The 25,543-nt window shown below is 40.2% G+C and overlaps 1 protein-coding gene and 1 pseudogene across 3 annotated transcripts in view; one reads left to right on the top strand and one right to left on the bottom strand.

Moving 5' to 3' along the window:
* Window positions 1-2,459: 2,459 nt before the first annotated feature.
* The window catches only part of CCDC62 (coiled-coil domain containing 62), a 63,088-nt gene continuing 40,004 nt past the window's right edge, over window positions 2,460-25,543 (bottom strand). Inside the window, exons 10-13 of one of the 3 annotated variants that reach the window (XR_465966.3) lie at window positions 23,380-23,530; window positions 19,900-20,016; window positions 4,215-4,303; window positions 2,460-3,316 (exon numbers count right to left, since the gene is read on the bottom strand). Coding sequence is in view for 2 of the 3 variants with exons in the window: in XM_007489899.3 (XP_007489961.1) it covers window positions 4,242-4,307; window positions 19,900-20,016; window positions 23,380-23,530 (334 nt within the window). In the remaining variant the exon portion in view is untranslated. Of the gene's footprint in view, window positions 3,317-4,214; window positions 4,308-19,899; window positions 20,017-23,379; window positions 23,531-25,543 lie in introns of all 3 variants that reach the window. The other 2 variants (XM_007489899.3, XM_007489900.3) reach the window with 2 other exon arrangements.
* Window positions 13,128-14,883, top strand: LOC100619050 (ras-related protein Rap-1A-like; annotated as a pseudogene).

Raw genomic sequence — 25,543 nt, 5'->3', positions numbered from 1 at the left:
GGTCACTCAGCCATGCTTGAAGTCCTCCAGGGCTGGGGCGCCTGCCCTTCTGAAGGCTGCCCGTTATATTTCGGGGCAGCTCCGCCAGGGATGAACGTTGTCCTTTCCTGGAGGGAACTCCCTCCTCCCTTGTCCCTGTTGAGTTCCTACCCACCCTGGAGAGCCCAGCTCCACGTGGCTTCCTCCCGGTGCCCCTCCTGCCCCACCGTCACAATTGATCTCATAACTCTCTAGTGGCCTTCCGTCACCACGTTAGGGACCATCTCGAGGGCAGGGCCTGGTCATATTTAAATTTTGTCTCCTTCCCTCCCCCCCACCGCCAGACACAATGCCCTGTACACAGTGGCTGCTTAATACATGCTTGTTGCACGATACTATCATTTCCTTCTTCCCTGGGCCAGGCAAGAACTACAGCTAGCAGAATCCTGGCCCTTCCACCTATTCCCTTAACCTATTTGGGCCTCGGTTTCCCCATCTGCAAATGACGAGATGGCCTCTATCTATAGACTGTCTATATGAATAGAAAGGGGCCCGTTAAGGTTTTTTTAATCTTCGTAATCTCCCAGCACGATGTGTCTTATAAATGGCCATTTGTTGAAATGAAATGAAATAAAATCACTGGTCCAGCCGCTGTATTCGCTGGAATGGGACAGACGTCCTGCGAGTACACCGAGCCAAGAACTGAAAAGCGGGAGCTTCTTCAAGACTGCTCCGAGCATCCCGGGAGGACAGCCTCCTTTGGCTTTGGACCTTCCCTCTTTTCTCTCGCCTTCTGCCTTGGGATCAGTTCTAAGACAGAAAAGTGGCAGGGGCCAGGCGACCGGGCTTTAAGTGACTTGCCCAGGGAGCCTTCCCTCTTCCGCCGCTGTCTTGGGGTGCCCAGTTTCTTACTAGGCTCTCCGTTCCACATGAAGAGGCTGCACAGCCGAAGATTGCAAAACTGCCCCTAATGGTGGGAATGGAAGTTCCCAGGCAAGTGTTCTGGGAAGAGCTCAGGATCTATCTCACATGTTCTTGGTCTTCCCCCAGACCCTTCCAGCCCTGGGCAGAAAGGCTCCAACTCTAGAGGCAAAACCCCCTATTTTTAGCTCTTCTGAATAATAAGGTGTCGATTTCCCTTTTTATTTCTGGCTTTCTTAAAAAAGGTCTTTCCATACACTCTAAAATTACTCTTATAGAAGCATCTCATTCAGCAGCTGAGATGGTTCCTGGCTGACAAGTAACTGACCACACTGGTATCTCTCTCTCACTGCTGAAGGATGTCAATAAGGGAAATAGATGTTAAAATATGGCTTTAAAATGCAGCTTTGGGGCCATTTTTAAAAGAATGTGAGGATAACTCCTGCCCCCAAACCCTTACTCTCTTAGAATCTAAGTATCAATTTAACCATAAAGACTAGGCAATTGGGTTAAGTGACTTGCCCAGGGTCATCTAGTTAAGGAAGCCTCTGAGGTCAGATTTGAATCGAGGGTCCTCCTAAATCCAGCTGCCCCCCAGGATAGTAACCTTTTAACAGGAACTGCCCCCCGCCCCCCAATGAAGGGAAGATATGATCACGTGGAAGGAGGCTGCTCCTAGGTTATTCCTAGAGAGATGGATAAAGGAATTGCAGTCATCTTTCGCATTCAAAGGCATCATCGAAACTTTTTGCTTGGGCTATTTCGTCATCTCAAGCTGGATTATCATCCATGGTAAATGTTTGCAAAAAAGGCCTCTGGGCAGAGATGCTCCACGCTCTAGCCTAGATTAATGAACAAACTTGGGCTTCTCTGATTTGAACTGGAGTCTAGAATTTGTCATCGTATGATCTAGAAAAGGACTGCTGCCTCCAGTCTCCCAACCCCATAAGGACAGTCCCATTAAAACCTGATTCCCTGGAAGCTGAAAACCCCACGAATCAGCGGTGTTCACTCCTCATTAGGCAAGCCGGGGAGGAGAGTGCCTGCTGGAATCCAGCCTCCCCGAGGACATGTTAGGTTTCCTAACTTGGCAGACATTAATTCAGAATCAAACTCTATCTTTTCAGCTCTACTCTGTCCAAATAAGGCAGAATTATAAAGGGTGCATCTGTAAAGAGCATAGCCAAAGCGAACCCCATTTCTGTTCTCAGTACCCTAATTAGATGGGCCAAATGGGGTGGGTCCTCTAGACTCGTGAAAATCGACTGAAATAACAGGGAAACCTTTTTAACAAAGGTACACTTAGGTCAGCACAATAGAACGCTGGCTCTTTTATGTCCGTAACAGCATTAAAAAATAAATCCCCACATTCCTAAGCGAAGCTGCCCAGCCAGGCCTTTTCCTAACAATGAAATGGAAGTGACAGGCTGCTTCTGGTTTGGAGAAGGAGTTGGGGAGGGGCAGGAAAGGGACCCCACTTTATTCTCGCCTCCCTTGTCTCTGTCTCTCCACCAGTCGCCCCCATTCCACTCCTGTACAGTGACAAAGAAGAGACTACAGAAAGTTCATTCTCTTTATTGTTAAAAATATTTTCATTGAATGCAGCTGTTGCTTCTCTCAGAAGAGACAGACACACATGGCATATTTTTAAAAAATAAAATGACTTTACAAGTTAAACACAGAACTGTTCTCATTCCTTAGAGGTAAAAAAAATAGCACACATAACACTTGATCTCCTAGCGAGCTTTGGTGTACGAGGGGCCCCAGACTCGAGGAGGGGAATTGCTCAGCTCGGGTTTTCTTTGGGCTGAAAGACGTCAATTTTCAGTCACTCAGGAAGTACTTTCCAGTTAAAAACACTTCGCACATTATTCCATGTCTATTTACATAGCAAAGTCCAGAGCCGGAACAACAAAATAATAAGAGAATGCCGTGTCTTAGGCATTTATGAGCTGACCCTGGACACAGACCAGTAAAAATGAAAATGCATGTACGGGAATTCAAACAGAGTTCAGACCATTCACCAGAAGAATGGAGAATCTGGGGCAATTCTTCGCCAACTGGTGGGGCTCTCACTCGGACGGCTGTGCTTTCCCAAGGCTCCTCTCACATTTAGCAGGAGGGCATCTCTACACACTCGAGTCAGGTTTTTCTTAGCAAAATACCAAGTTCGGTTTCACAAATATATGCCAATAAGGCCTAGCATCTAGGTATGTAAATACGTATTTCTGACATTTGGAAACGACTCACTTGACTACATCCAAAAGACTGGTGTTAAGAATCGGTCTTTGAGCTTCTGGTGCCTTTGGGTATTAACTGTTTGTGGCTCATGAAGAATTCTAATCCTCTTTTTTCAAAGTAAGTATTATGCAAGGACGTCTGCTTCCTTCCTTCCACATAGACAAGCAATCTGCTTCTGGCGGAGAGGGGGAGGGAAGACACATAATTAACGCGACCAGGAAGGAGAGAACAGTGATCTCTAATTTCCCACCATCTCCAGAATGTAGCTCTGCCTCCAGATTCTTCCAGAGACCAAAGGCAGTGCCAAAGACCTCCCCAGTGCCCTTGGTGGCACAAGAGCGGGCTTCGGGGCAACTCTTCTGCCGGCCACCTCAAGGAAATGGACTGCTCTCTCCTTTTCTTTTTCTTAAATCTTTATCTTCTGGGACAGCTGAGTGGCTCCGGGGATAGAGAGCCAGGCTTGGAGTTGGGCGGTCCTGGGTTCAGCTGTGTGACCTTGCCCAAGTCACTTAACCCCAACTGCTTAGCTCCTACTGCCTTTCTGCCTCAGAACGGATACTTGGTATCAATTCCAAGATACAAAGTAAAGGTTTAAAAAATACATTTCATTCATTCTATGACTAAATGTGGACGAGATCTTTCTAAAAATGAGTTCTAAAGAAGTGATGAGTAGGAGGGTCTGATTTGGACGGAGGCTGCTATTCCATCATGTTAGATGGTAGAAGCGGTGCCCTGTTAGGGCTTGGGGACCTGGTGTTCGCCCTGGCCATGCCACTAACTTGCTGTACGCCCTTGGGCGAATGACTGCAACTCTCTGGGTTCTGTGTCCAAGGAGTCCCTAGGGTGCCTTCCTTATCTGAAGTTCGGGGCAGAGGGTTTGGTATTTGAAAATCTGCAGTTTCTGTCCATCCAAGTCCTGGCCACTCTGAGGCCCTGCAATGAGGAAGGGGCTTGTGGGCAGGCAAAGGTGACACGAAAGAGAAAGGGCATGAGCAAACGTCTTGCCTTGACCTTCCATTATCAGTGTTCTCGAGCTGCTCGTGAGTGTTCCACGATAAGCAAAGGTGACTTACCTTTGATCGCTCTGGAAACTGCTGGACTCAACAGTTGTTTTCCTCAATCACTGGCAGTGGCACTTTGTGGGCTGTTACATCTGAGAATTCTGTCTACAAAATAAATCTCCAGTCAGTGATCGGCACAGACACAGGAAAGCAATCATAGCAATCAATCAACAAGGATTTCTTTTTCAAACTCTTACTTTCGGTCGTAGTATCAGCTCTAAGACAGAAGAGTGGCAAAGGCTAGGCATCAGGGTTAAGTGACTTGCCCAGGGTCAGACAGCTAGGAAATGTCTGGGGCCAGATTTGAATCCACCTCTTCCCAATTCCAGGCCTGGTGCTCTGAACCGCCAAGCTGTTCCCACAACAGCTATTTCTTATTCAGCTCCTACTGTGTGCCAGATCTGGTGCTGGGCATCAGAGGAAGATTGCCTCTGTCCTCAAGGAGCACACATGCTACTAAAAAGAAAGGCTGGTGGCCTTCCCAAAGGGACTGACAAGAGGAAATTCTACCATGGATCAGATTCTTACTAACAAAGATGGGCCTGGCTGCTAGGGTCTGAATGATGGAAATGTATAGAAGTGACTAGAGTCTACAGGAAGGGAGAAGAGGAAAGCTGCATATAGTCTGATACACAAGCTAGATTGCACCTGCTAGAATCAGACCCAGTAGTGTTCTGAAGGAGCACAGGAATGAAGAGAATGAACTAAGGTTCTTTGGAGGAAATCAGCCTGGGAGGGATGGGAAACTCCTAAGAATCCAGAGGGAAATAATTCCAAAAAGAGGAAGAGGAATGAGAATTGTCTAAAGACACTGGAGTGGACACAAAGGGAATTCACCAAACTCACTTGAAGAAGAGACATATAGAAAATAGAAGCAGAAGGACCCAGATGGCACAGAGCTATAAAACAATGAATGGCAGGAGTCCTAAACCTCAGGTTGAACTGGTGCTGTTGCAGGAAACTCAGATTCACAATAAAAGCCTTCACAGCTACAAAGAGGAAAGAAGAGGGTCAAAGAAGGAACCAGATGGTCAAGCAGCAGCTTAGAAGAAAATGGGATGACAACAGAGAAAAGTAGAATTGTTCAAATCTCATTTGGCTTCTGGTTTTTTTGCTGCTAAGGAGAACAAAAATGGTGAATGGAGGGTTGATTCCCAAGATAAGTAAAGCTATAATAACAGACAACTTTGTGTATCCTTAGGTACCAATAATCAATCACTCTGGCTAATGTGATGGCTAAGCCACTGTCAGTGATACCAGAAGATGGGGAAAACACTTGGCAGATACCAAAGAACTGGAGAACAGAAAATCTCCAGATTTTAAAAACAAGAAAAGAGGAGTAAGCCAGACTTTGATTCTTAGGGCAGTTCTAGAACAGATCACTAAAGAGTGCAGGAATAAATATCTGGAATCCAAAGCAATGATTATAATGATTACTTGACTTCATAAAGAATAGGTTTTGTCAAGAAATCAGTATTTGGTAAAAATTGCTGGCACAAATAGAAAGTAGTTTGGGAGAAACTATGTATAGACCAATATCTTATACCGGTGATGGCAAACCTATGGCACATGTGCCAAAGATGACATGCAGAGACCTCTCTATGGGCACCCACACCAACCCAGCAGAGTTTGTTACTAGAAAGGGAAACTCTTCTTATTCTAGAACCCTGTTTAAGTTGCTTCTCCTTCCCCCCTAGTTGAATGGTGGCAGGACTTGCTGGCCCAAGAATTTCTCCTGCCTGGCTTTTCCTGAAGATAGGTGCCTAAGGTGGTCAACAACATCCTGAAAAGTAGACCTTCCTCCATTCAGGATCCATTGTCTCTGGGGGGGAGAGGTGGGGAGAGGGAAGGGGCAGGGCACAACACATGGTCTCTAAAAGGTTCACCATCACTGTCTTATACTATTCACTAATATCAAAATGGATATATGATCTAAACACAAAATAAAATATTATAAGCAAATTAGAAGAACAGAGAACATATTACTTATCAGATTTATGGATGGAAGGAGAATTTGTGGGTAAACAAGAGATGGAGAGCATTGTGAGATGTGAAATGGATAATTCTGAGCATATTAAATTGAAAAGTTTTTGTACAAATAAAACAAATATTGCCAAGATTAGAAGGAAAGCAGAAAATTGAGAAAACTTTTTGTAGTCTCTCAAATAATATCTCATATCTAAAATATATAGAGAACTTAGGCAAGTTTATAAAAATAAGAGCTATCTCCAAATTGATGGAAGGATAAAAGATATGAACAGACAATTTTTGGATGAAAAAGATCAAAGCTATATACAGTCACATGAAAAAATGCCCTAAGTCACTATTGATTAGAGAAATGCAAATGAAAATATGTCTGAGATATCATCTCACAACCATCAGATTGGCTAAAATGACAAAGAGGTTAAATGGTAAATGTTGGAGGGGATGTGGAAAAGTAAGGACACTAATACAGTGTTGGTAGAACTGTAAAATGATCCAAGCATTTTGGAGAAAAATTTGGAATTATATACAGAAAAGTATAAAAATATAGATATCCTCAGATCCAGCAATACTATTGCTGGGTCTGTTTCCCAAGGGGATCAGAGAAAAAGCAAAAGAACTATGCATTCCAAAATACTTACTGCAGTTCTCTTTGGGGTGGCAAAGAACTAGAAATCAAGGAGATGTCCATCAGTCGGGGAATGGCTAAACAAACTGTGGTATACGATTGTGAGGAAACACTACTGTGCCATAAGAAACAATGAGGCTAATTTTTTTTTTAACTTGGAGAAAACCACATGAGATAATGAAGAGTTAAATGAGTAGACAGTTAAAGATTCAATATTTGAAGAATAACTTGTGAATGTTCATCTCCAGAGAATGAACTGAGAAATAGAGACATAATCTCTACATTTTGCTAGATGATGCCTTCTATGGTTTGTGAAAGGGAAGGAGGGGCTAAATAAAATACATAAATGAACTAATGAAAAATAGGTCCTGCCATCAGAGTAATCTGATTTCCTTCTTTGACTGGATTACTAAATTGGATTAGTAGATCTGAAAAATTAAAGCCTTTGATATAACTCACCTATACTTCAGCTAACCAACAGGCAACAGGCAGAGAAACTCATCAGATTCTTGTGAAAAGGAGGCAGAAGAGTGGATTAGATGATGATACAATTAGATGAATTCCACATTGGATGGAGAAAGTAGCAATGAATGGTTCAAGACCCACCTCTGGGAGCTCTCTGATGGAGACTCCCAGGTTGTCTAAGCTTGACTCTGGGCTGTTTACCTTTGTTATTGATAATTTGGCTATAGGCCTAGCTGGCAGGTTCATCAAATCTGCAGATAGCACAATGTTGGGAAGGACAACTAACATGGCAAATGGCAGGGGTGGGGTAGACAAAGATCTTGATAGGTTACAGCATTGTGCCCAATCTAATAAAATGAAACTAAATTGGGATAAACATGAGTCTTACACATTGGTTTAAAAAGTGACCTTTACAGGTACAGGATAGGGAGGCCTGGTCAGACAGTGGCTGCCATAAAAACTAGCACCATCTTGGGCTTCACTGAGAGACATCACTTCCAGAAATAAGGAGGCGCTCTTCCCTCAGTACTCTACCCTAGTCATTCTACACCTCAAGTACTGGGCTTGTTCTGGGTACCACAGTTTAGAAACAACACTGATAAACTGGACAGCATCCATAGAAAGGAAAACCAGGATGGTGAAGAGCTGGGAGATCATGCCCCACAAAGATTATTTGAAGGACCTGGAAAATGTCTAGCCTAAAAAAGCCTCAAGGAGGAGGATGAAAGCTGATTAGCCTGCTCAGCCCCAGAGAGCAGAAACCAGAGCAGTGGGTAGAAACTGCAAAGAAATAAATTTAGGTCTTGAGGAAAGAAAAAGGTCCTAACAATTAGTCATCCATAAATGGGATGAGCTGTCATCAGAGGCAGGGGCCACCCTCCTTGAAGGTCTCTGAGCAGCAACTGGATGGCTGTTTAAGTGTTATTAAAAGGATTCCTTTGGGGTGGGAGTTGGACAGGAAGTCCTCAGGGCTCCTTTTCAATTCTATGGGTCAGATTCTGTGATTCTACCACTAAATAACAACATAGTAAAAAACACATTAAAATGTTTTCTTTTTCATTCAGACTATCTCACCTAATAGTAGGAAGAAAGAAAGAAAATAAGCATTTATTAAGTGCTATGAATTATCCCAAGCACCTTATAAATAAGGAAGTAGGTGTTATTATTATTATTATCCCCATTTTACAGTAGAGGAGACTGAGGCAGACAGGGAATAACTTGCCCAGGGTCACACAGCTAGTAAGTGTCTGAAACCACATTTGAACTCATGTGTCCTGACTCCAGGCCCAGTATTCTATCTACTGAGCTACCCAGCCACTTCTAATACTCTTGGTTAATATTGAGGAGGTAAAGAATTCATTCATCACAATTCACTCTGAGGAATAATATCCCTTGAGTTTTAAGTTGTTTGTTGTAGGGGGTGGTTCTCATGCCCTCCTTGCTGCTGTTGCCAGCTGGAGTGCCCAGCTCTCTTGCCTCCATGTTATAGCTAAGCTCTGGAAGTCATCAAAAGGCCCGGTGCCAGGCTTACCCCATACTATTCTTAGGGACCTCAAATAAAGACCCTGGTCACCAATTAAATAAAAACACACAACCATTATAGTGGAAGCAAGACAGAAGATGGTTCAAGTCAACACTCTTCGTGGCATTCCCATCGCATGACTGGCACTGCATTTAAGGGCTGTGGGACACATAAAAATGGTCTGACTGAGGAACACAGACTTAGGGGCGAAAGGGGTCTTAGAGGTCATCTGATCCAGCTGCCTCACCCAGATCCCAAGTGCTTTAGGTCTTTGGGGGGTGGGGGGGAGGCACAAGGCTTAATTAAGCCCATGGATCATGACAGAATTGCCTGTCACTTGACTGCCAGACTTGGTTCTGAGATCATGGTCTTTTCAGCTACAAACAATCTCATAGATCATGGAGCACAATTCTCTTATTTTACAGATGGGGCAACTGAGGACAAGAGAGGTTAAGTGACTTGCTCAAGATTACCCAGGGGTGGGACACCTAGAGAGACAGGCCTGAGGTCAGTTAGACCTGGGCTCAAATCTAGCCTCAGACACTTTCTAGTTGTGTGACTCTGGGCAAGTCCCTTACCCCAATTGCCTAGCCCTTGCCTCTCTTCTGTCATAGAGTTGATACGGCAGAAGGTAAGGGTTTAAAAAAAGAAAAGATTAGCCAGCAGTACACAGCCAAACATTCTGGGGTTGAACTCAAGTTTTCTGAGTCTAAAGCCAGAGCCACACCATGCTCCTACCCTCTTTTCAGTGCTACTATTCCCACTTGTCCAAGAACATGTTAACAAACTATAATCATTCCCAGGCCAAGAGAGCCAGTGAATCCAAGTACTGAGAAAAGGACATGAAAAAGGGAAAAAAATTATCTTCATCATAAAGCTGGAAATATTAAGCTGTTTGAGGTTGGCTAAAAAAACACCCCAAAACCTCAAACCCAAAGATTTAGACTATAACTTTTAAACTAAAAGGGATTATCTAACCCAACCCCTCATTTTACATATGAGGAAAATGAGACTAAAAAGAAATTCAGTCAGGGAAACTAGGTGTCTCAGTGGATGGAGAGTCAGACCTAGATGGGTGGTCTGGGTTCAAATCTGGATTCAGACACTTCCTAGCTGTGGGCAAATCATCTAACCCCAAATGCCTAGCCCTTACTGCTCTTTTGCCTTGGAATCAAAACTTGACCAGAAGTAAGGTTTTTTTTTTTTTAAAGGTTAGGTGACTTGTCTAAGACCACCTAAGTTGCCAGTAGTGGAAGCAGGACAGGATGCACCCTTCTGATGGGTACACCACCGAGCTAATATGATGTGATGGAGGCTTCAAAAAAATGTCTATTTTCTCACACATTCAATGTGTCTGGAAGAAGTGATGCAAATCTGTACATAAAAAGTCAATAACAAAAAAAGAGTGTATTTGTTTTGTTCTGTTTCAGCACACTGAGGAGACTCCTACAGTGAACTTTGGGGAGAATATGAACAAGAGCCTCTCGGGGTGGGCAGGTCAGGATATCAGCACTGGTGGAACTTTTAAACCAATGAGATCACAAATCCATTTAAGTCTTGGTTTTAGCTATGTTAGAGGCAAGAAGAAGAGTAAGAAGGGATAGGATTACTAGGGAGAAGTGGACTAAGAGTAATGGATCAGAGGGAGAAGGCAGAACTACTCGACTCTTTTGCTTCAGTCTTCTCTGCCAAGGACAATGATTTTCTAGTTGGCAAAGAGAGAACAAAGAAGACTGAAAAGGAAGCCATGAGAAATGAGGAGCTGGTATAGAGCACCTAGCTGCCCTCAATGAGTTCAAGACCTCAGGTCCATATGAAATAGGTTATGTTATTATTATATTATTTCATAGTTAAAGTGACTGGTGAACAGCTGACTCAAAAACTTACTTGGAGTGGGGGTCTACCATAAGATTGTGAACAACAATGACAACAACAAAACAAAGACCCAACTCTGATATCCCAAAAAGGAAAGAGAGTGTAATCTCCAAATTATAGGCTGGGGAGTTTAATCCCTATTCATAGGAAAATTCTAGAATGAACAGAATCCTATGTGAGCCTTTAGAAGGAAAGTAGTGATCACTAAGAGCCAGCATGGTGTTATCAATCTGGAGTTATGCCTGACTAACCTCATTTCCTTTCAGGAAAAAGTAACTCAACTAATAGAAGAGGGAAGTGCTCTAGACCGTCTATCCAACTGGAGCAAAGCCCCTGGCAAAGCTTCTCATGCTATCTTTTTTGGTCAAGCTGAAGAGATATGAGCTAGATGATGGGGTAGTTATGTACATTCAGATCTGAATGAATAAATGGCTCTAAAGAAAACCATAAATGGGTTTAGTGAAAGTTGGAGGGAGGTCTCTGGTAGAATGCCCCAGAGATCTGTGCTGTGTATAGGTTGCTTTGTTTTGTTTTGTTTTATCAATGCCTTGAAAGAAGGCGCAAGAGGCATCTCAGTCAAATTTAACAAGACATGGTCAACTAGAGGCAATGACTGAAAATGGTCAGGAGCCAAGTTCCAACTGGCCTGGAAAATAGATCTAGGAGAGACAATTTAAGAATTATGGACTACCTGAAAGTCACAACCCCCCCCCCCAAAAAAAGCCTAAACACCATACTACAGGAAATAATCCAAGAAAACTGCCCTGATATTCTTGAACAAGAGGGTAAAATAGAGATTTAATCCACAGATCACCTTCTGTATTAAATCTCCAAATGACAACTCCCAGGAGTGTTATAGCCATGTTCAAGAACTCCCAGGCCAAGGAGAAAATTCCTACAAGCTGCTAGAAAGAAACAATTTAGATATCATGGAGCCCCAGTCAGAATTACACAGGATCTGGTAGCCTCCACATTCAAGGACCAGAAGGCATGGAATATTCAAGATATTCAAGAAAGCAAGGGAACTGGGTCTACAACCAAGAATCAACTACCCAGAAAAACTGACTGTATTCTTTCAGGAGAAAGGATGGTCATTTAATAAAATAGAAGATTTCCAAGTATTCCTGAAGAAAAGATCAGATTAAAACAGAAAATGTGATGCTCAAATACAAAATTCAAGAGAAGTAGTATAAAAAGTTAAATAAGAGAAAAAATGTAAGGGCTTCAATAAGGTCAAATAGCTTATATTCCTATTTGGAAAGATGCTATTTGTAACTCTTAAAAATTGCTATCATTATCATTGTAGCCAGAAGAAGGTGTGGTGGTAAGCTGTTTAAGGTGATATATATTGAAAAAATATAAAAAGCTAGGGATGAAAAAGAGGATAATCCTAAGAGAAATGGGAAAAGAGGTAAAAATGGGGGTAAAATATATCACATAAAGAAGCATAGTGGGGGGACAGAGAAGATCAATACAATGAAAGGAAGAAGTTGGCAACAAGTAATATTTAACTTACTTTCACTGGAACTGTCTAAGAGAGGGAAGAACAATCAGATCAGTTGGGGTATGGAATTATCTCTTACCCTATAGAGTAGAAGGGTAATAAGAAATGGGGTGGCGGGGAGGGGAGTAATACAAGGGAGGGAGAGATTGGGGGGTGATCTAAAGGCTCTCTAGTAAGAAGGGAATAAGAAGGGAGGTTGTGGAAAGGGGGATAACATAAAGGAGGGGGAAGGGAAAAAAGCAAAACAATGGAGGGGAGGGAAAGAGTGAAAGGAGAAAAGTCAGGATTAAAGGAGGAAGTCAAAATGGAGGGGAATACACAGATGGTAATCATAACTGAATATGAATGGGATGAACTCACTCATAAAATAGAAGCAGTCAGCCCATTGGATTAAAAACTAGAATCCTATCATATATTCTTTACAAGAAACATACTTGAGTCAGGTAGGGTAAAGGTAGGAGGCTGGAGCAGAATCTATTGGACTGCAACTGAGATATAATTTAACTAAAAGAGATAAGGAACATCTTTATTAGATGCAGTATAAACAATGAAGAAATATCACCACTTAACATATATGTACCGAACAGTATAACATGCAGATTTTTAAAGGAGAAACTAGGAGCTTAAGGAGGAAATAGATAATAAAACCATACTAGTGGGGAATCTCGACCTTCCTCTATCAAAACTAGATAAATCAAAACAAAAAAATAAATAAGAAAGAAGTAAGGGAAGTGAATGAAATGTTAGAAAAATTAGAGTTAATAGACATCTGGAGAAAACTGAATAGGGATAAAAAGGAATATACCTTCTTTTCAGCAGCACATGCATATACAAAGATCGACCATGTACTAGGACATAAAAACATTGCAAACAAATGTAGGAAAGCAGAAATAATAAAAGCAATTTTTCAGATCATAATGTAATAAAAATAATAATCAATAATAGTTCATGGAGGCTCCCAAGGCTGCCGCCACCACCACTACTGCTGTTGCTGCTGCCACACAGAGTTAGAGCAGGACCTGTGGCGGAGGAGAAGGAGGCTAAGAAGGAGGCTCTGGATCTGGGGATTATATAGCATTTGAACAGATTGCATCATATTTGAGTACAAGCTGATGGTTCTTGGTTCAGAAGGCATGGGGAAGTCTGTTTTGATTGTACAGTTTGTCCAAGGAATCTTTGTTGAAAATTATGATCCTACAATAGAAGACTTCTACAGAAAGCAAATTGAAGTTGATTGCCAACAGTGAATGCTTGAAAACCTCAATATAGCAGGGACTGCAATTTACAGCAATGAGAGATCTGTATATGAAGAATGGCCAAGGGTTTGTACTGTAAACCTCAAAATTTCTTAGACTTATAAATGTTGGAAATTTCACCATTGGGAAATTTCATACTTGAAAAATTTCCTATTGATAGTGGGTCTTGACTATTGGAATGTGAACCCCATTGGCATGGGAGGTTCCTTCTCCCTTCTTAAGATTACTTTAGGACAGAAACCTTTTGCTGAACAATGAATGGAAAGGACTTTGACCTATGCTTAAGCATAGAACAGGAATTTCTTTGAGTCATGATTGATTTTAGAATTGATACAATGGAGATACTTGGAATCAATCTCCACCCTATTCAGTCCTAACAGGATTGAGTAAGGGCTGCAGCCTAGATCAAAATTTAATTATTCCAATCTCTACCCTACTCAGGTTAACAGGATTTAGGAAGGGCTGTAGCAAAGGATCAAAGATTTAATTATTTGAAAATATGACCTTCAACAGACATGTGCAAAGCCAGAGACCTCTGGGCGGTCCTGGGTTAAGCTAGAGCCTCCATTGGCACAGGGAAATTGATGGACAGTGATTGGTAGATGTGAGAACTGAGGGGAGGCAACTTGGATGGTTTCCTTAAAGAGAGAGGGATCTGAAGACTGAGGGAGGGGGGTTGAGGAGTTTGTTGGAGTGGTTGGTGTGTGCTCTGAGAAGCTTGCTCTGAAGGAAGCTGAAGGTGGGGGCCTCTGAGACTGTTTCTCTATTTTTTGGTCACGTGAGTAATAGGGACTGATCTCCTTTCATTGCCCCAGCTATCTAAGGGTTTGGGCCGTTTGGCCCAGCCTAAACAGAAGGGGTATTTAAGCCCTATTCCCTTCTCTCCCCTTTCTCTCTCCCTCTATCTCTCTATCTCTAATTCCTTTCTTCCTCCTGTTTGTAATTAAAACTCCATAAAAGGTTGACGGCTGACTTGAGTTTTCATTAAGGAATTACATAGCTGAATTCCTCGGCGACCTTAAATTAATATATATCATTCTTTTAAAAGTGATTTCCTTGTCACAGTACTAGTATATTCTATCACAGCTCAGTTCACGTTTAATGACTTATGAGACTCGAGGGAGCAGATTTTATGGGTTAAAGATACTGAAGATGTTCCAATGATTTTGGCTGGTAATAAATGTGACCTGGAAGATGAATGAGTAGTTGGAAAAGAACAGGGTCAGAATTTAGCAAGACAGAGATGTAACTGCCTTTTTAAAGTCTTCTGCAAAGTCAAAGATCAATGTTAATGAGATATTTTATGACCTGGTCAGACAAATAATAGAAAAACACCAGTGGAAAAGAAGAAACCTAAAAAGAAATCAGGCCTGCTGCTTTTAGATGCCACCATGGAGCAGCTGAGCCAGATTACAGGAATGAAGAACTGTTGCCTAATTGGAAAGTGACAGCATTCCAGACCCCAAAAAATACATTAATTAACAACATAACTGAAGAGGCTTCTTCTGTTTTTTTGTGAAAAATCTAGATCTTATAATGGTTTGCACAAATTCCCTGGAGAAAAAATTTATCTGTGTATATCTCTTGGAAAAATAAGACAATAGTATTTCTCTTTTGCAGATGTGAAAATTAAAAATAAATATTCTTGACTCTAATATGATTATACAAAAGAGCATGGATGCATTTCAAATGTTAGGTATTGCTACTCTAATAACGATTTCATATTCACCTTTTTATCATAATTCCTCTCCATCAAGCACTAAAAAGTTGAACCATTATACTTTATATCCATAATGATATAGATATAGAATATGAAATTCCCCCCACAAACTCACTGCAGCAAATAACTTTTTTGAGTTACTGACTTCATTTTATATTTAAAAGTTATGGAATATCATTCTGCCATTATATTCTAATTAAAATTGTGCATAATGCTTTGGGAAAATGGTTCTTTTATAGGAAAAAACTGGGATAACTGATTTCTATGACTTTCAAAGATAAAATATATGATATACTAAACCAACTCTAATATTGCTTCATGTGTTTTACTGTCACAGATTAAATTAAAAATTTTATGAATAAAAAAAGTTCATGGAGAAGCAAATTTAAAAATTGGAAACTAAATAATCTAATTTTTCAAAACTAGTGGGTCAAAGAACCAATCATAGAAATGATTACTGATTTCATTGAAGAGAATGACGATGAGAAGACAACATGTCAAAATCTATGGGATCCAGCCAAAGCAGCACACAGGGGAAAATGTATATCCCCTGAGTGCTTAAATCAACAAAATAAGAGAGGGAGGAGGATCAATGAATTGGACATACAACTTAAAAAACTAGAAAGAGAACAAATTAAAAATTCCCAGATAAAAACTAAATTGGAAATCCTAAAAATCAAAGGAGAAATTTGAAAAGAACTATTGAACTAATAAATAAGACTAGCATCTGGTACTTTGAAAAAAACAAATAAAGTACTAATTAATGTAGTCAAAAAAGAAAGAAAAGAATCAAATTCAAAGTATCAAAAATGAAAAGGGTGCTCTCACCTCTAATGAAGACAAAAACAAGGCAATTATTATTTTTTTATTTTTTAAAAAACCCTTACTTTCCTTCTGTCTTGGAGTCAATACTGTGTATTGGCTCCAAGGCAGAAGAGTGGTAAGGGCTAGGCAATGGGGGTCAAGTGACTTGCCCAGGGTCCCACAGCTAGGAAGTGGCTGAGGCCAGATTTGAACCTAGGACCTCCCATCTCTAGGCCTGGTTCTCAATCCACTGAGCTACCCAGCTGCCCCCCAAAATAAGGCAATTATTAAGAGCTATTTTGCCCAATTATATGGCAATAAATATGACAATCTAGGTGAAATGGGTGAATATCTACAAAAATATAAATTACTTAAATAAATAAAAGACGAAATAGAATACTTAAATAATCCCATCTCAGAAAAAGAAATTCAATAAGCCATCAAGGAATTCCCTAAGGAAAAATCTCCAGGGCCTGATGGATTCACAAGTGAACTAATCCAAACACTTTAAAACTATTTGACAAAATAAGCAAAGAAGGAGTCTTGCCAAAATCTTTTTATGAAACAAATACAGTACTGATTCTCAAGTTGGGAAGAGTAAAAACAGATTGTAGCCCAATCTCCTTAATGAACATAGATGCAAAAATCTTAAATAAAATACTAGCAAAGAGACTACAACATTTTATCACAAAAATTATTAACTATGACCAGGTGGGATTTATACTAGAAATGCAAGGCTGGTTTCATATCAGGAAAATCATTCACATAATTGATCATATCAATAACCCAACTAATAGAAATCACATCTCAAAAGATGCAGAAAAAACCTTTGACAAAATACAACAACCATTCTTACTGGAAACACCAGAAAGTATAGGAATAGAAGGGCCTTTCCTCAAAATAATAAACAGTATTTATTTAAAACCATCAGCAAGTATCATCTGCAATGGGGATAAGTTAGAAGCCTTCCCAGTAAGATCAGGAGTGAAGCAAGGAGGCCCATTATCACCTCTATTATTTAATATTGTACTAGAAATGCTAGAGGTAGCAATTAGAGAAGAAAAAGAAATTGAAGGGATTAAAGTAGGCAAAGAGGAAACTAAATTATCATTCTTTGCAGATGATATAATGGTATACACTTAGAAAATCCTAGAAAATCAACTAAAAAGCTAGAGGAAATAATTAACAACTTTAGCAAAATAAGCCTACATAAATCATAAGCATTTCAATATATTTCTAACAACTCAGCAGCAAGAGTTAGAAAAACTCCATTTAAAATCACTCTAGTCTGGGCAAGTCACTTGACCCCCATTGCCTAGTCCTTACCACTCTTCTGCCTTGGAGCCAATATACAGTATTGACTCCAAGACGGAAGGTAAGGGTTTAAAAAAAATAATAATAAAATAAAATCACTCTAGACAATATAAAATATTTGGGAATTTATCTGCCAAGACAAATACAGGAAATATATGAACACAATTACAAAACACTTTTCACACAATTAAAACTAGATCTAAATAATTGGAAAAAAATAACTGCTCATGGTTAGGATGAGCTAATATAATAAGAATGACAATCCTATCTAAATTAGTTTACTTATTCAGTGCCATACCTATATCAAACAACCAAAAAGCTTTTTTAAAGAATTAGAAAAAATTATAACAAAAGTTCATCTGGAAGAACAAAAGATCAAGAATATCAAGGGAACGAATGAAAAAAAAATGTGAAGGAAAGTGGCCTAGTAGTACCAGATCTTAAACTGTACTATAAAGCAGTGGTCATCAAAACAGTATAGTACCGTCTAAGAGACAGAAGGGTGGATCAATAGAATAGACTTGGGGTAAATGACCTCAGCAAGATAGTGTACGATAAAACTCAAAGATCCCAGCTTTGGGGACAAAAACCCACTATTTGACAAAAACTGCTGGGAAAATTGGAAAACAGTATGGGAAAAATTAGGTTTAGATCAACATCTCACACCCAATACCAAGATAAATTCAAAATGGATAAATGATTTAAATATAAAGAATGAAATCATAAATTAGGTGAACATAGAATAGTATATTTGTCAGATCTATAGGAAAGGAAGGAATTTAAAACCAAGCAAGAGATCGAGAATATTATAAAATGTAAAATGAATAATTTTGATTATATTAAATTAAAAAGGTTTTGTACAATGCAACCAAAGCCAATGCAACCAAAATTAGAAGGGAATCAACAAACTGGGAAAGATCTAATTTCCCAAATATATAAGGAACTAAGTCAAATTTACAAAAAATCAAGCCATATCCCAATTGACAAATGGTCAAGGGATATGAATAGGCAGTTTTCAGATGAAAAATAAAATAAAAACTATCAATAAGTACATGAAAAAGTGTTCTAAATCCCTCCTGATTAGAAAAATGCAAATCAAAACAACTCTGAGGTATCACCACATAGCCTAGAATGTAACAGTAAAGGAAAATAATAAATGTTGGAGATGTGGGAAAATTGGGACACTATTGCATTGCTGGTGGAGTTGTGAACTGAACCAATCATTATGGAAGGCAATTTTAAATTATGCCCAAAGGGTTTTAAAAGATCGTATGCCCTTTGATCCAGCAATACCACTACTGGATTTGTACTCAAAAGAGATAATGAAAAATGTTTGTACAAAAATATTTATAGCGACGCTTTTTGTGGAGGCAAAAAATTGGACAACAAAGAGTTGTCCCTCAATTGGGGAATGGCTGAACAAATTGTGGTATATTGTTAATACTATTATGTTATAAGGAATGATGAACTGCTTGATTTCTAAAAGAACTGGAAAGACTTCCATGAACTGATGCAGAGTGAAATGGGCAAAACCAGAACATTGTACCCAGTAATTGAAACACTGTGGGATAACTGAATGTAATAGACTCTGCTACTAATAGCAACACAATGACACAGGACAATCCCAAGGGACTTATGAGAAAGAATGCTATCCACATATAAAGAAAGAACTGTGGGAGTAAAAAGGCAGAAGAAAAACATGTGATTTATGACTTGGTTATACGGGTATATGATTGGGGGTTTTGGTTTTAAACGATTATTAGAAATATGAATAATATGGAATTAGGTTTTAAGTAATAAAACTTGTATAACCCAGTGGAATTGCTTGTCAGCTCCAGGAGGTGGGGAGGGAAAAAGGGAGGGAGACAACATGAATCATGTAACCATGGAAAAATATTATTAAAAAAATAAAAAAAGAAATAAACATCATGGGGACATCATGGCAGGAGCCATGTAGAAAACAACAGCATAAAAAAGAATCAGAGGGCAGAGATAAGGTTAATGGTTTTCCATCTCAGCAGGAATCAAAGGCATGATGCATCAGCCAAAAGAGGCATGTTGGAAAGGGATGGCACTGGTCCTTGATCACCTCTACCCAGTATTGGATGAGAATACGATAAACTGAGGAGTGAGCAGGATAGTAAAGGATGGAGATGTCACCATTTATGAAGGAATGGGAGAGCAGCAACCCCGGGATCCAGGATGCTGTTCTTCTGGTATCTGATGGACAGTCATATGGAAAAGGCATTATTAATTCTGCTTGGTCCCAGAAGGCAGAACCAGGAGCAGTGGAGGAAGGTGTGAGGAGATGGACAGGGGCAATCTAAGAAGCAACTTCCTCAAAAGGTGAAGGTGCTAAAAAACTAGAATGTGCTGCCTCAGGAGATTTCATTAAAGGGTCATTTTGGGAAAGAAGTTCTAATTTACTAAGCCTTTCCCCCCATGTATCCCATTCAATATGAAGGCAGGGCCATCTTGCCCATTTTGCCTTTTTGGCCAATACATCACTCCTTGATCTGTATGGGCTTATCAGAGAAACCTTTTATAGCTCCCCAGAGATTCTCTACCCATATATGAGGTACAACATTCACAGGGTATAAACGTAGATGAGAGAAAATGAACATACACTATTGTTGGTATTACTAGTGCTAACAGGGAGCAGAGTGTTGAGTTCCAGATTAGTAACCATCTCTCGAGATTCTGCCAGCAAGCGCTGAAGCTTACTTGTAGGAGAACAGTCATCCTGGAAGACATAATAATTTTAACAAGCCAATGAAATAAGAAAAACATGTGAAAATGTGATTTGGGGGTAAAAATGGTAGTTACCAATGAACAATTCTTTGACCTACTCACCACACCGACAAAGGTTATAAGCAAGTCCCTTGGATCTCTTTAAGGCCTGTCCAACTAAACTAGTTTTCTATCACCAAAGGCACTACTGGTGCCAATTAATTAGTAACATCTATGCATGAAATTCCTCAGCATTTTCTGTCAATTCTTCAGTCCCTAATTAGTATGCTAGGATACTTTAACCTGCTACTTTCCTTTGGTGCCAGTAGTAGGAAACACTGGAAATGGTGTTGCTACTCTAAAGCATGTGATTGTGCATGCCAGCTTGTCCACTTTGTTGTTTTTTTTTATTTTTTATTTATTTATTTTAAAATATTTTTCCATGGTTACGATTCATGTTCTCTCCCTCCCCTCTCCTGGAGCTGACAGCTTGTCTGCTTTAACTCACTCCTTCCCGGGCTGAATTTTCACCATGAAATGAAGCCACCTCAACTCTTCTGAAGTTTCCTTAGAACATATAGTCTTTCTTTAAAGTACTTCCTCATTTCTTACATGCAGAGACCATCAATATACATGTGATATCATATAGGATCAGGTGCCAGCATGGCAGCGGTCAGAGAAAAAGGAGGAAGAATCCAAGGAGGAAGGGCTTTGAGAACTGAAAGGAGAACTGGAATCCCATCTTTCCCCAGGGAGGTTCATAGCTGAGATGGCCTACCCATACTCTCCAGGTTCAGCTATTCTTCAGGGCTATTTATTCATTTTGTTTTCCAGGGAGGAGATGGTGTCCACATCATTCCAATGAGAAAATGCTCTTTAGATGTGGCAACTGACCATCCATGAGGTCAATCTATCTTAATTCTATCCTAATCCATGAAAGAGATACAGGTATACTTTGTTTTATTGCACTTTGCAGGTAATTTGTTTGTTTACAAGGGTTGTGGCAACCCAATGTCAAGCAAATCTTTTGTCCTCATTTTCCCAATAGCACATGCTCATATCACCTCTCTGTGTCACATTTTGGTCATTCTCCAAATATTTCAAACCTTTTCATTATTATTATTATATCTATCATGGGAATCTGTGATCATCCATCTTTGAGGTTACTATTGTCATTGTTTTGGGGCAACACAAAGTGTGCCCATATAAGGTGGCAAGCTTACAAGGCGTCTTCTGACTACTACTAACTGGCCCTTTCTAGTAAAACATGCCTGGTCTTTGTGTTGGATCCTGAGAGGTAACGTCCTCATTAATTCCTAGAGCTGCCATGTTAAAAACCTTCCGTAGAAACATTCTGGAAGGCCGGACCTAAGAAAAAGCCACAGAAGGTTGTGTGTGTGTGTGTGTGTGTATGTGTGTGCACGTGTGCCTCTTCCTTTTTATCTCTTTCCCCCATTCTTCCCTGCCTCTCTGAACTCATTAAAATACTGAATGTAAGGGCTCGTGGGGGAAAGTATTTGTTACATGTATTATTCGTAGTCCACAGTAATCAGCACTCACTCTACGCCCCTTACACTCTGTAAAGTGCTTTCCTCACTAGCCCCTGGGAAGTATGTCATATTTGTCAAATGGAATTTTATATTTGCTGTTCTTAATTTAAATTTCACGTTAAAAGTATATACTATTGCTTAAAACATATCCCAGGGTGATAGGGATTAGAGCTGGAAGAGCCCTGGGAAACCCCAGCCTCTTATTTGTTACAAAGAAGGGTGATGTTTAGGGGTAAGGGGAAGTTGAGTTGATGGTAAATGAGAGGTGCGAGAAGAGAAAAGGAAAGAGCTCTGATACAAGAGAAAATATAAACAAGAAAATGTAGACCGTCAGAATAGGACTCAAAGAAGGCAACTCTGTTGCTCTCTTGTTAAATCTAGATTTTAAAAAATCAAATTGTATCTAACAGAAGGTCACAGTTTCATCATGGCCTAATGGAGAGAGAACTAGCCTTCAAGCCAGGGCATGGCTTGGCTGCATGACCTTGAGCAAGTCACTTCCTTTTCTCAAATGTTCGAGGCAATTTCCCAGGAGCATCAGTTTCAGAAAAGGTATCAATCGACATTAGTGGAAGGCGTTCTTTTACCAATAAAATCACAGGCCCAATCTCTGCCATTTGCAGTTCCTATGTCCAGTCTTCTTTTTGTTCCTTCTAGATTAGAATGTTTAGGCTTCTGAGTGGGCTTGATTAGTTCATAATTATAAAAAAAGTTTTATTTATTTTATAAATGAGAGTTTGTTGGTGAGTCATTTCAGTCATGTCTGACTCTTCCTGACCCCATTTTGGGGTTTTCTTGGCAAAGATACTGGAATGGTTTGCCATTTCCTTCTCCAGCTCATTTGACAGATGAAGAAATTGAAGTAAACAGGGTAAAGCGACTTGCCCAGAGGCACACAGCTAGAAACTGTTGAAGATCAGATTTGAACTCAGGAAGATGAGACTTCCTGACTCCAGGCCCAGCATTCCAGCTACTGTGCCCTCTCGATGACCATAAATGAGGGCAGTAAGGCCCAAAAGGGGACGTGCCGTGCCCAATGTCGCACAAGTAATAAGCAGCAAAAATGACATCTGACTCCAGGTCTTGCAACTCCAATTCCAGGGTTCTTGGATTGTGCTTTTCTACAAAGCAAAGTCCTCCGTCTTGTCATCGATGTGCAAGCCATGGAAGACAATGCACATTGCTGGGGACTAATGTAAGGAGATGGAATGTTTGCTCTCAGGTATGAATTTCATTCTCCTTGATAAGAGGACTAAAAAAAGAAGCATAATAAGGAATGCCCATGACATTTGTTTTTATAAAAAGTCATAAAGAATGTCCATCACCATCAATTTTAGAGATTGAGGCAAAATCCACTGGAACTAGCATGCTCACAATTGAGAACACACAGGTTCGCTGGGAACTTTCTCTGGGGAATTTGATCTGGAAAAACTGTTTACACTGTTATGTTTTTTAACTTTTAAAGACCATTTTTGGGGGCAGCTGGGTGCCTCAGTGGATTAAGAGTCAGGAACAGAGAAGAAGGTCCTGGGTTCAAATCTTCCCTCAGAAACTTCCTAGCTGGGTGACCCTGGGCAAATCATTTAACCCCCACTGCCTAGCCCTTATGGCTCTTCTGCCTTGGAACCAATACATACTATTAATTCTAAGATAGAAAGTAAAGGTTTAAAAATAAATACCATTTTCAAAGAGTCTTAAATTCCTAAAATAAAACTAATCTCAGTAGCCTAAAAATGCAAACCATCACATTGCAGAAAGGTTGAGAGAACCCCCTGGAATTCCTGATCATGTCTAAGTCCTCATGTAATCCCCAGCCACATACTAACTTGGTGGTGGATAGCATCTGGGCCTCTGCTGCTTGACAAAAATCCAATTGAATGTCTTTTATCTGAAGAGAAATCTGCAAGCCTCTCATCGGTCTTTGGTGGGCACTTGGAGGAGCCCATGCGGTGCGAATGCCAGAAGGCAATTGGTGGGCTGTCAATAACATAAAGAAAACCTCATGTTAACATTCTTGTTGCCATCATCACCAGACTTACAGTGAGAATACCTGCCCGGGAGAGGGTACCAGGGTTGGCTGAAAAATAAACAAGCCAATTTCAAAGGAGCTCAGATGAAAACCTAGTGTGACTGATCAGTATTATAGAAATCTTTTCACAAATAACCCAGATGCCTTCCCAAAATATATTTACACCCTCTTTATACCATTAGGAGACTTTCAAATGTCAAAACATGATTAAGTATTCCAGGCAGGGTCATCCAAGAGAGCAAATCAGGAGAAATAAATGAGTTAATATGATCATAAAATTCCACAAACATTTTATGAAGCCTACTGTGTGCAATGAAGTGCTGGGGGAGGGGGTAGGAAGGGGTTGCTGGGAGTTTTAGTTTTGTCTGGGGAGGGAAGAATAGAATCAAAGCTTTAAAAAGTTTTTTTTAAATGCCCACTTGGTGTTTTGGATTCATTTCCCCAATCCTTTCACCAAGGGAGGGGGGAAAGCTACAGGCCCTCTAATCTCCTGTAGGGATCGAAGAGACATTCTGCCTGATGGGAAAGTGCCTGCTGCTGCTGACAATCAGGGACACATGGAATCAGATGAGGCTCAAGAAGGCCCAGTGATTTGCACAAATACACAAGCAGTGGCCATGAGGGCACCAATGAGCAAACACTGTAAACCCATTTGTGATAGTCCCAGGAAGAGGCTGTAAGAAATGATGAATCTGAAGAACTAGGAAAAACTTGAGAATTCTAACCTGAATTAATGCTGAACAAAGTATCCAGAACCAAGGGAATGATGACAACAGGTGCAGAACGAGGCATACATTTTCAGATACAGATAAAATGTTATGTCTTGTTTGGCTTAACTACCAAAGGAAGATTGAGAAGAGGATGTGAGTAAAATCACTGGGAAGTGGTAGTAATATAAATAAAAGCAAAAGTATCCAGAAAACATTTAGAATGAAAAACAAGAACAAAAGAACAAAACAAAACAAGTCACCCTAGGAAACACTCATGGAATAAGTAGGAAGTTGAATTAAACTTGGAGGCAGTGGAGCCCCTGGTTTTCTGCATGGTGTTTTTTGTTTGTTTCACTTCTAAGAAGAGTAGCAAAAGTTGGGCAATGGGGTTAAAGTGATTTTCCTAGGGTCTGTGAATCTTAAAAACTACTCAGACTGTACCTTAGAAGATTTGGTTTAGCTATTCCCTTATTGTAACAATGGAGATACTTGGTCTAACAAGGGGAAGATAAAGTTGTAAACTCCCGATTGAACAATGAAAGTCCCTAACTCATACCTTATAGTAAAGCTAGAACCTTAAGATAGGTCTATTTTTAGATCTAATACAAACAAGTGTTAAGTACTTGTAAAAGTTAAATTAGTACCTAAAAAGGTCAAGTAACTTACAAAAGGCAAGCTTAACAAAGAGGTGTGAAGTACTCAGAAGATATAATCTAACCAGAGAAGATGAGAACCAAAGAAGGTGAGAACTAAGAATGGGCAGTCCTGGAAAAAAGCATCTACTGTGATTGGTAGATGTGAAAATTTAGGGGAGGTGACATAAGAGAAAATTTCTTTAAAAGGAAGGGGTAAAAAGTCAGGAGTGCAGAATTCAGTTCGGAGTTGAATTGAGTTAGATTCTGAACTCAGTTCAGGAGATTCAGTGGAGGACTAGAGCTTGCTTGGAGACGGTCTTGTGGTAAGTGATAAGATTGACTCCCTCTCCCTTAGGCTCAGGGAGGCCATTTTGGCCTAGGCCTTTAACTACTGCTTGGCTCAGCCTGAGCCACAGCAATTTAAATTAATATTCTCTCTCTCTCTCTCTCTCTCTCTCTCTCTCTCTCTCTCTCTCTCTCTCTCTCTCTCTCTCTCTCTCTCTCTCTCTCTCTCTCTCTCTCTCTCTCTCTCCCCCCTTCCCTTAATTCCTTCATTTATATTAATTAAAATCTCCATAAATCCCCAGCTGACTTGGGTATTTTTCATATTTGGGAA

The sequence above is a fragment of the Monodelphis domestica genome, chromosome 3 (genome assembly GCF_027887165.1).
Source record: "Monodelphis domestica isolate mMonDom1 chromosome 3, mMonDom1.pri, whole genome shotgun sequence".
Lineage (NCBI taxonomy): Eukaryota > Metazoa > Chordata > Mammalia > Didelphimorphia > Didelphidae > Monodelphis > Monodelphis domestica.
Note: the sequence above shows the minus strand (reverse complement) of the source record. Positions and strands in the feature narration are given on the sequence as shown.